The sequence below is a fragment of the Macaca thibetana genome, chromosome 20 (assembly GCF_024542745.1).
Source record: "Macaca thibetana thibetana isolate TM-01 chromosome 20, ASM2454274v1, whole genome shotgun sequence".
In the NCBI taxonomy this organism is placed as follows: domain Eukaryota; kingdom Metazoa; phylum Chordata; class Mammalia; order Primates; family Cercopithecidae; genus Macaca; species Macaca thibetana.
The window spans coordinates 55156676-55167988 of record NC_065597.1 but is presented as its reverse complement, the minus strand read 5'-3'; the positions used below and the strand labels follow the sequence as shown (position 1 = coordinate 55167988).

Here is an 11313-nt window from a genome sequence, read left to right as displayed (position 1 = left end):
AGGTCTAGCACTTATAAAGCTCCCACTTATAAAGCCATCAGTCCCCCTCCCAAGATAACCTATTAATCCATTAACCCATGAATCCATGAATAGATTAATCCATTCATGAGGGCTCCACCCTCATGATCTAATCACCTCTTAAAGGGCCCACCACACAATACTGCCACATTGGGGATTAAATTTCCAACACATGAAATTTGGGGGACACATTCAAACCATAGTACATATTAAACTGATAATAATGGTTACTTAACCTCTGCGGAGGGGCCTAGGATGCGAGTCAAGAGTCAAAGAGCATTTGTACCTTATCTGCAAAGTTTAAATATTTTACAATAATTCGTGTGTTATTTGTGTAAGTAAAAATTTAAACACATAATTTCTCAGAGACAACTGCCCAGACCAGCCCCCGGGTTTGGCCGTCAGATCCCCTAGGGCGTGTTTCTGATCAGATCGATTTCTTCTCCCGGAGACACGCAATCCGGGTCGTATGGATTACTTGTGAGTTAACCAGGGGTCTCCAGGGTAACCATCCATCTCAGAGTACAGTTTCTAAAAATGAGTTTTGCTCTAATACCTATTCGGAACAAACCTGGGTCTAAAAACTGGAGCAAGTGTTTATTTTCCAGCACACGGCTTTTTAAAATAATTCTATAGGGATCAGCTTGAACACACGTTAAACAAAAAAACCTCAGCGAAAACGCCTCGCGATTTCCAGATGAAATGCGAATGCAAAAGCATTAAGTAGCGTTCTGGCAAATACTCTCTCCAGCTGGGTAGCGTGGCCGAGCGGTCTAAGGCGCTGGATTAAGGCTCCAGTCTCTTCGGGGGCGTGGGTTCGAATCCCACCGCTGCCAGGGTTGGTTTCTTTTTGTTCCCCGCTGCATACACGCCCGGCTGTTTTGCGCGTGCCATCAGCGCCCCCTGCTGCAGGGCGGGGCTCACGGCCTGCATGAATGGCGCGGCGGAGGGGGCGGAGCCGTGTGCGCCGGGGCGGGGCATTGTGGGTAAGAGGAAGCCCTGGGGCCGGCTCGCTCCCCCCACGTGTCCGCCGGAGTTTCTCCACCAGCAACATGGCCGCCGCCTGAGAGGAGAGCCGGGCCGCCGCCGCCTCTGCAGCCCGCGGGTAACTGGGCGGTTGCCGCCGTCCGCGCTCGGCCCCCGCGGAGAGGTGAGTCCCATCTTGGCAGCGCCCGAGCTGGGGCTTGAGCCGGACCGCACTCATGACGTGGGTCTGGGCTAGATTCCCGAGTAGGCCAAGGAGGCCCGCGCCGCGCCGTGCTGAGGGGCTGGGGGCCTCTCGGGACTCGGGCGGGAGGAGGGGCAGCCGGCTCCAGGCCGACCCCGGACTCCTACTTCCCCGACCCGACACCTGGGAGTTGGGGAGGCCGCGGCCGACGCTGCCGGCGGTGACTCAGGGTCCTGCCGACCTGCCCCACCCGGGCCTGGGGGGCATCCTACGGAAGGAACACCTATCCTCGGCGTCGGGTGTGGTGGCGGCTCGCGGCAGGGACTGCGTGGTGGGCGTGAGAAGGGGTCCTGACCACCCGCGAGGGAGCAGAAACCCATTGGACAGCGAGGCTCGGGGTCGGCGGCCCGCCCCGATGGGCAGGGAGGGCACCTGCGCCTGCCGGAGCCCCCCCTCTTCGCAGCTGAACCGGATTAGCTTCTGCCTGGCGAGGCCTGGGATTCCTCATTCATTTATTCAGGCAACCATTCAGTGTTTACTGAGCCAACTCTGTGCTCCGGATACGGCCCTGACCATTCGGTCCGAGGAGGTGTCAGTAAACAAACAAGGTCGTTCCTTTGGGTTAGCTTTAGAATTCCTTGGGCTTGGAGGCGGAAAGAAGAGATCTTAGCGATCTCAACAGTTCCTCATCTGTGAAATGGGGATAATAGAAATTCCTACCTCATAGGGTTGTGGTGATGGCTCATTAGAAACCGGGTGACGCTCCTGCTTGCAGCGTTTTTACCCGCCTACATTGACAGAAAACATGTTGTCAAGTAATAACGAACCTTCCCATAGGTTACGTTTATTACCGTCTTTACTCCTCCCCGCAGCTGTCTGTAGGTCGGTACTTAGTTTCCCTACTTTAGGGATGAAAATAGGGAAGAATACCCGACGTAGACAACTCAAGTAGGTCACAGATGCGAAGCAGCTGCGGTGGGATTTGAACCCGCGTAGTTTTGCTCCGGAGTTCAGGCTCTTACCCACTTAACCATACTGCCTTTTATCGAAGATCTGTGCAGTATACTGGTTAAGAATAAGAATAAGGATCTTTGACATCAACGAGACCCTAGTTTCTGTCCTGATTCCACCTCGGATGAGTTACTTCTCTCTCAACCTCAGTCTCCTCATTTCCAAATTGAAGATGATAAATCTCTATTAATAGGGCTAATGAGAAGATTAAATATAAAGTATTCTTTGTACTATATTGAGTGTCAACTTCGTGCCAGGCACTGTTCTAGGTATTGAGAGAACTAGCAGTGGATATATATTTTTTTTAATCTTCATTTCATAGTTGAGGAAACTGAAGCACTGAGAAGCCTTCATGGAGCTTACATTCTATTGCAGAAGACAACACCTGAGCAAATAGACCAGGTAGTTCCAGATTAAGGTGAGACCCATTAAGGAAAGAAAATAGAGATGTGGTAGTGCCTGGGAGGAAGTTGGGGGAGGCTTTTAAAATAGGGTGGCCAGGGAACCTATCCTCTCCTGCAGGCGGTGATGATATTTAATAAAAAGGAGCAACCTTGGAAATCCCTGTGGGGGAATAGATGATGTGCAAAGGACCTTGGGTGGACTGGGGCTTGGCTTGGTGGAGGCCCAGCAAGTGGCTACCAGCCTGGATGGTCAGGGGAAGTCAGAGACAAGATCATGTAGGGCCTTAGGCGGCTCATGGAAAGGAGTTTGGGTTTTGTTTTATGTGACAGTGACAGTTGACAGGTTTTAGGCAGGGAAATAATGATTTACATTTTTTTTTTTTTAAGATGAAGTCTTGCTGTGTTACCCAGGCTCGAGTGCAGTGGCAAGATCTCAGCTCACTGCAACCTCTGCCTCCTGGGTTCAAACGATTCTTCTGCCTCAGCCTCCCAAGTAGCTGGGATTACAGGTGTGCATCACCACACCTGGCTGATTTTTGTGTTTTTAGTGGAGACGGGGTTTTACCTTATTGGCCAGGCTGTTCTGGAACTCCTGACCTCAGGTGATCTGCCTGCCTCAGCTTCCTAAAGTGCTGGGATTACAGGCTGAGCCAGCGTGCCTGGCCCCGCCCCGAATAGAGATAGAGTCTCACCCTGTGACTCAGGATGGAACACAGTGGTGTGATCATAGCTCACTGCAGCCTCAAACTCCTGGATTCAACCAGTCCTGCTGCCTCAACTTCCCAAGTCATTGGGACTGCAGGCCACGCTGGGCTAATTTTTTTTTTTTTTTTTTTAAAGAGAGACCGGGGTAGGGGGGGGGTCTCACTATGTTGCTCAGGCTGGTCTTGAACTCCTGGTCTCAGGCAGTCCTTCCACCTAAGCCTCCCAAAGTGTTGGGATTACTGGCATGAGCCACCACGCCAGCCTTTCCAAGGACTCACTGTTGCTGGGAGACTTTGAGGCAGGTAGCCATAGGGAGACATGGATGAGTTCTTGTCACATTGCAGATTGAGATTTATTAGTGGGAAGTAAAATTGATTTAGTGGAATTGAAGCTAGCATTTTTTGTTTTGAATGAATGAAGTAGAAAACATCACTGCCTGACATATAGTAGAGACAGTTACAGTTATATGAAACCTTGTTTCAGTTACGCAACTGTATGTATGTTCTGGGTTATTTATATGAGATGAATTTCATGTTGTTGTTTTTTTCCCCAGAGACGGAGCCTTGCTCTGTCACCCAGGCTGGAGTGCAGTGGCCCGATCTCGGCTCACTGCAAGCTCCGCCTCCTGGGTTCACGCCATTCTCCTGCCTCAGCCTCCCGAGTAGCTGGGACTACAGGCGCCCGCTGCCACGCCCGGCTAATGTTTTGTATTTTTAGTAGAGATGGGGTTTCACCGTGTTAGCCAGGATGGTCTTGATCTCCTGATCTTGTGATCTGCTCGCCTCGGCCTCCCAAAGTGCTGGGATTACAGGTGTGAGCCACTGCGCCCGGCTGAGATGAATTTCTTACTGTGGTGGATCTTAGGCTGAAAACTTTGAAAGCCACTGAGTTGGATCACCTCAACCTGGAGGATGAAGGGAGGTGACACTCTTTGTATCAACCCAGATGTACTATCCAGAGGGAGGAGCTCCAGCTCTCTAGCTGACAGGGCACCTTAGCCTCCCCGATCCCTGGCAACGCAGAGGCCAACAGGGCATAGCAATAGCAGAGAAAGAATGATTGGTCTTTGGAAGCTCCCAGGCCACACCCTCAATGCTTATGATCTGTCCCCTTGCTCACCTGGCAGGCTCCAGCCTCTCAGTTGTCCACTGCCGAGCTGCAGAGAAGGCAGGAGCTTGACATGTCTGTGGTGCTTGGCAGCCAGTGCAGATGGGGTCAGGCCTTGGGCTCTCCCCTCCACGCTGCCCTCTGTCTGCACAGCAGAGAGTCGAGATGCACCTGAAACTATCGAGATGCGACTTCTGATTTTCATTCTATCCTCCATCTCTGGGACTGTTACGATAGCCTGTTTCCCTGAAGTTTCTCTTTCTACCCCCTCCATATCTTCCTCTGCCCGAAATCCTTCTGTAGCTTCCTATTAAATAGCATTCCCATGGTTCATTTATTTAGACAACAAACATGTATTGAGTGCCTGCTATGTACTAGGCACTTGGGGTACCACAAGGGACAAAATAGACCAAAATCTCTGCCTTCACGTAGCTTACAGCTTAGTGGCAATAGAGGTGGGCACAGATGCAGAGCTGTAAACTGTCACATGGTGATAGACACCTGCTATGGAGAAAACCAGAGCAGAGAAGGGAATTGAGGGGTGGGGAAGGCAGTTTGCAATTTGATTTGGAGAGGGAAGGTCTTAGCCATAAGGTGACATTTGAGCAAAAACCTGAAAGAGGTGAAGGGGGGGCCATGAGGTTATCAGGCGGGTAGAGCAGCTACACATCCCCAGAGGTGGGTTTAGAGAGGAGAGGAGGGTAGGAGGCTCGTGGGAGATGAGGTCTGGCAGGTCAAGGGGCAGGAGATTGTTTAGGGTTTACATGGGGTGATAAAGACTTTGGCTTTTATCCAGGTGCGGTGGCTCACACCTGCAATCCCAGCACTTTGAGAGGCCGAGTCAGGCGAATCACTTGAGGCCAGGAGTTCAAGACCAGCCTGGCCAATGTGGCAAAGCCCCGTCTCTACTAAAAATACAAAAATTAGCTGGGCAGATGGTGCATGCCTGTAATCCCAGCTACTTGGGAGGCTGAGGCACGGTAATCACTTGAACCTAGGAAGCAGTGAGTCAAAATCATGCCAGTGCACTTTGGCCTGGGCGACAGAGCGAGACACATCTTAAATAAATAAATAAATAAATAAATAAATAAATAAATATTAGATAGTTCAAATGTTAAGTAGATCAGACAAAAATCATACCTGGCCAACATGGTGAAATCCTATCTCTATTTAAAATATAAAAATTAGCCGGGTACTGTGGCAGGCACCTGTAATACCAGCTACTTGGAAGGCTGAGGCAGGACAATCACTTGAACCCGGGAGGCAGAGGTTGCAGTGAGCTGATCGTACCACTGCCCTCCAGCCTGGGCGACAGAGCAAGACTCTGTCTCAAGGAAAAAAAAAAAAAAAAAATGCTGGTCTCACCCAAGAGCAGGGGTTTGGGGATTGCTGAGGCCTGGGGGTGCCTGAGTACCATCCTCCTATGACCACCTCTCTTCTCTTTGGGTATGTGAAGGGGCAGACCAGCTGAAATACTCAGCCTGCCCCGTGGAGACCTGCAGCCTTCCCTCTTCCTGGAATTCCTCTTCCCCTCTGCTGTCGTGGCTTACCCAACGCCCTCTCTCCTTCCAGGCACACCCCACGTGCCTCCTCCCCAGCAGAAAGGCCCTGCCTGCCTCTCACCTCCCCTCCCTGTTACCTGCCCCTGAGGTCAGACAGCCTGGATGTGAAGTCCAGTTCATCATCCTGCTTACTATGTGACTTTGGGTAAAAACGCACACAGTATCTCTGAGTTCCAGTCTGTTCATTATAAAACAGTAACAATCACCACACCTCACAGGGTTATTGTGTTGAATACAGGACAGAAGAGTGTGTGAAGAGGTCATTTTTAGACCAAATCACAGAAGAGTCATCTCACTCAGGATTCGAGTTAAAGTCAGCTTGAAAATCAAGTATCAGAGAGAGCTTTGGACTGTCTGTCTGCCTGTTTGACGTCTGGCTGCTCTTTCAAGCCTCCTCAGGGCCCTCAGTTCTCCAGTGTTTTAATCATGGCTGGGACCAGCTAACCTCTATCCTCCTCTCTGGCAGTGAATTCTCTGTGAGCAGAGAAGAAACCCTTAAAGCCAGTCATTTGCTTTTCCCCCGCAGGTGCAGCCCACACGTGTTGGCTTGGTCTACCCGCTTGCATCTGAATGTTTCTTTTTTTCTTTATTTCTTTTGGCTGATGGGGTATAGGGTTGGTCGTCCATTGTTGACTTCACGGTAGATGTAGAAAGAAGGTCAGTTGGTTGGTTGTGGGCTCCACCTCCCAGTTCAGGGCCTGTTGCAGAATAGGCACAGGGAAATGTTGGTTGAACCACTGACTGATGGTCCCAGTCTCTCGCCCTCCGTTGCAGATCGAGCTCAAGGACTGCGCGGCTGGCTCTCCTCTAGTATGGCCAATGAAGAGGATGACCCAGTCGTACAGGAGGTAACTGCTGCTCTCTGTCCCCTGCCGCCGGGGCTACAGGCAGTGGAACTGGGTCCTTGCCATGCATCCTCAGGCCAGTCTGGGATCTGTTGATGTTCTGGGACCCCAACCCTTGCTGTTTCCTCTGCCTGGTCCCCTCTGCTGTCCCCCAGACCCCTGCGTGGCTGACCTCTCCCTTCCTTCAGGTCTCTGATCCGGCATCACCTCATTCTAGAGAGGCCTTCCCTGACTGCCCTTCCACACCCAGCTCCCCTCCTGGACCCTCCCATGCCTCTCTCTGCCCTTACCTTGGCGATAACTCATACTTGGCCTAGCCCCTGTCATCCCCTAGATATCAGTTCATTGCTTTCTTTCCTGTCCACTGCTGTGCCACAAAGCCCGAGTACAGTGCCTGGCACCCAGGTACCCGGCAACTATGGTGGAGTCATTGATGCAGTCATTCAGCAACTGTTCACTGGACCACTGTGTGCTGGGGGCTGTGACACATCAGTGAGCAGGGCAGGGAGGGTCCCCTTCCCTGGGAAGCTAATGGGCTGGGGATAGGACTGATGAGGCAGGAGTCTCCGGGTGTAGGGTGCAGGCAGTGGGAGGCAGATTTCCCGCCCCCCCCCCTTTTTTTCTTTTTGAGACAGAGTCTTGCTCTGTTGCCCAGGCTAGAGTTCAGTGGCGCCATCTCAGCTCACTGCAACTTTCGCCTCCCAGGTTCAAGCGATTCTCCTGCCTCAGCCTCCTGAGTAGTTGGGATTACAGGCGCCCATCACCACGCCCGACTGATTTTTTTTTTTTGAGATGGAGTCTCACTCTGTTGCCCAGGCTGGAGTGCAGTAGTGTGATCTTGGCTCACCGCAGCCTCTGCCTCCGGGTTCAAATGATTCTTGTGCCTCAGCCTCCTGAGTAGCTGGGATTACAGGCACCCGCCACCATGCCTGGCTAATTTTTGTATTTTTAGTAGAGACAGGATTTCACCATGATAACCAGGCTGGTCTCGATCTCCTGACCTCAAGTGATCACCCACCTTGGCCTCCCAAAGTGCAGGCATTACGGGCATGAGCCACCATGCCTGGCCCAGGTTTCCCTTCTTAGAGAAAGCTGTTTATAGTCAAACTCACGTTTCAGAATCCTTTTAACCCAGGACTTAGACCTTTGGAGGGCAAAAGGCAAAAAGTAACTGCATCTGCCTTCAGCCTCCCTATATGCAGAGCCTGACCTCCAGTGGGAAGGGCAGGGGCAAGGAGAAGGTCCTCGGAGATGAATAGAGGTGGTTTTTCCTTGCTTGGGGGATGTTGCTAAGTTATTAGATTTGGGTTATTTAGATGCATTTAAGCTGCATCTACACTGTAGTACGGGGGTGGTGATGGGACAGAAGAGTCCAAGGGACTCTGAGGACAGAGGCAGCGCCCTCTGCAGCCAGGGACCCTGGAATGCTTCCTGCCCAAGTCATGCCTCAACCAACTCCTTGGAGGAGCAAGCAATCAAGGCTCAGGGGAGGCATGTGTGAAGGGCTCTGTAGATGCAGGGAAAAGCGTGTGCAAAGGCCCAGGGGCAGGAGAGAATGTGGTTCATAGGAGGAGCTAGGAAGCAGGAAGGTAAACTGTTGCATGGCGGGGTGGGGGTGGTTAGTGTTGGGAAGACAGGAAGCGAAGCCATCAGTCATGAAGGGCAGACCCCCTAAGACAGGGTGATAGGCCTGTCCAGGAGGGGCAGGTGGAGGGCCCAGCCAGGAGGCACAGGCATAGGTGAGCCCTCACCTGCCTGCCTCTCAGAAGAGCATTTGCCCAGGCTCCAGGACGTTTCCCAATCAGTGCAGCCCCAGGGAAGATGTGTGCTTACTGGGGGATTATGAACTTGGGTGGGCGTGCCAGGTGAACTCTTGCCCTGGTTCCCCTGGGAGCTTTCTGGAGGGATTCCTGAATATACCCAGTGTGCAGCCTTGGATCCCCTTGCTTTTAGCATGAGCTGAGCTATTTCCTCCTTCCCCAAACTGCCTCCCTGAGCCACTACCCCTCTGAAGCTGGAAGCGCCGGCACAGCCCCGGGAGGTCCGCACTGTGTCCAGTCTCCCGGTTAAGTCATCTTCCCTTCTTCCCAGATCGACGTGTACTTGGCCAAGAGTCTGGCGGAAAAGCTGTATCTATTTCAGGTAATTATGGGACTTGAAGGTAAAGAGGGGAAAAGCAGGTGTGGATGGGTGGTGTGGACTCAGGAACACGGGCAGGAAGCGATGGGAAACCTCAGCTAGGGTTCTCGGTGTGGAGAGTGTCATGGGGTCTCTTTGCTTTCGCGGGTGGGTTAATACTGGTCTCATTTCAAAGACGGGAAAACCGAAGGGACACAGGAGAGGCAGAAGGGTGCAGCAGTTAAAGCTGGGGCTCTAGGGTCAGACCGGATTGAGATCCAACTCCATCACACCATAGCTGCGAGACCGTGGGCACATTTCTTAATCCTTCTGTGCCTCAGTTTCCTCACTTGCAAAGTGGTGATGGTAATAATGCCTGCCTCATAGGGTCCCCGGGAGGACAGACTGGGTCCACAGTGAAGTGTTTAGGATGCCACCTGGCAGAGAGTTAGTGCCAGTGATGATGGCCGCTGTTGTGGAGGCTCCAAGGGGCAGCTCCATGGCAGCATCTGTGAGCCCTCAGTCCTGCCAGCTGTGAGGGCCCCGGGTTGCTACCTCTGCCCCCTCCCCTTGCTGCTGGGCCAGCAGCTTGTCATAGTGGCCAACATGTATTGTGCATTGACCATATGCAGACTGTTTAAAGCATTTACCTCAGTTACCTCTTTAACCCCACAATAACCTATGGTGGTGATTATTGTGTTTTATAACCGATATATTGAGATAGAATTTACACACCATACAATTTCCCCATTTCAGCATGTAATGCAATGGATTTTAGTCTATTCATGGGGCTGTGCAACCAGCGCCACAGTCTATTTTGGCAGTTTTGTCCCCCTTTAAAGGAACCCCACACCTATTAGCAATCAGTCCCCATGTGCCCCCCATTCCCACCTCCAACCCCAGGCATCCATTCCCCTTATTTTCTGTCTGTGAATTTGCCTGTTCTGTTCACATAGCTGGAATCATGCAATATGTGGCCTCCTGTGATTGACTGCTCTCACTTTGCATGATGTTTTCAGGGCTCATCCACATGGTAGCTATAGCCTGCATCAATATTTGATCTTTTTTTTTTTTTTTTTTTTTTTTGAGACGGAGTCTTGCTCTGTTGCCCAGGCTGGAGTGCAGTGGCTTGATTGCGGCTCACTACAGCCTCCGCCTCCCAGGTTCAAGCAATTCTCCTGCCTTGGCTTCCTGAGTAACTAGGACTACAGGCACGTGCCACAAGCCCAGCTAATTTTTGTATTTTTAGTAGAGATGGTGTTTCACTATGTTGACCAGCCTGGTCTCGAACTCCTGACCTCGTGATCTGCCCACCTCGGCCTCCCATAGTGCTGGGATTACAGGTGTGAGCCACCGTTCCCAGCCAACATTTGATCTTCTATTGATGAATAATGTTCCATTGTATGGGTAGACCACATTTGTTTATCCATTCATCAGCTGATGGGTGTTTGGGTTATTTCTACTTTTTGGCTATTATAAATAATGCTGCTGTGGACATTCACATAGAAGTTTTTATGTGAACGTGAATTCTTATTTCTTCCAGGTATATGCCTGGTAGAATTGCTGGGTCTGCATTTAGCTTTTTGAGGTTAAACTGCTGGGCTGCTCTGCCCCATGTTACATTCCCACAGTTAGAGTCAGTGTTCATACCCCATGATGCACATGAGAATGCGAGGCACAGGGAGGCCCTCACGGGGCCTGGGGTGCACCATGGCAGCGATGCTGTAAGCCTGTGCTGGGAGGGCCTGGCCTCCACTCCCGGGGTGTCACCCTTATGGGCCGTGGGAATGGAGCCTGTGCTGTGTGCCTGCTCACCCTGCTTCCTTGACTGGCTGCAAAGTGATGGTGGAGGTGCCAGTGACCCCCGTGTGTCCAGAGTGCCAAGCCCTGTGACGCCATCGGCTCTGTTTCCTCCTACGTGCTCACAGCGGCCCTGGGAGGTGAGGATGCTTAGCCTCAGGGAGGCGAGGTGCCTGAGGCCACGGTTAACAAGGAACAGGATGAGGACTGGAAGCCAGGCCTGTGATTCCAGAACCTGCGCCCTTCAGCCTTCCCACCTCGGTCAGGTGATCTCAGAACTGCCCCCAGTCCCAGCCCAGGAAGCAGGGAAGAGTCACGACTTTGCTGTGTGAGTGAGCTTTTAGGAAATGACCGTCTCCTTGTGCTAGAATATAGCGGATCTGAAAGGGCCTGTTTTCCACACTGCCATGCCTCCACCAGGCTCCTTCCACAGGCTGTCGTGAGACCAGGCAGAGCATTTGAGGAGGGGTCCACACTTTGACTCCTCTACCTGAGAGAGAGAGAGAGAGAGAGAGAGAGAGAGAGAGAGAGAGAGAGAGAGAGACAGTGCACTGTGAGGACAGATGTGGACAGGA

General features: G+C 51.9%; 1 protein-coding gene and 1 non-coding gene across 10 annotated transcripts in view; both read left to right on the top strand.

The window, feature by feature from the left end:
* Window positions 1-772: 772 nt before the first annotated feature.
* On the top strand, window positions 773-854 carry TRNAL-AAG (transfer RNA leucine (anticodon AAG)). Its single transcript has one exon. It is a non-coding gene; the product is annotated as a tRNA-Leu (tRNA).
* A 143-nt stretch (window positions 855-997) lies between these two features.
* POLR3E (RNA polymerase III subunit E) overlaps window positions 998-11313 on the top strand; it is a 37519-nt gene continuing 27203 nt past the window's right edge. For 2 of the 9 annotated variants that reach the window (XM_050774031.1, XM_050774027.1), the window contains exons 1-4: window positions 1031-1168; window positions 2520-2615; window positions 5986-6823; window positions 8912-8962. In XM_050774031.1, the coding sequence (XP_050629988.1) occupies window positions 6698-6823; window positions 8912-8962 (177 nt within the window). In that variant the 5' untranslated portion in view covers window positions 1031-1168; window positions 2520-2615; window positions 5986-6697. Of the gene's footprint in view, window positions 1169-2513; window positions 2616-3469; window positions 6824-8911; window positions 8963-11313 lie in introns of those variants that run through there. The other 7 variants (XM_050774030.1, XM_050774032.1, XM_050774034.1 and 4 more) reach the window with 7 other exon arrangements.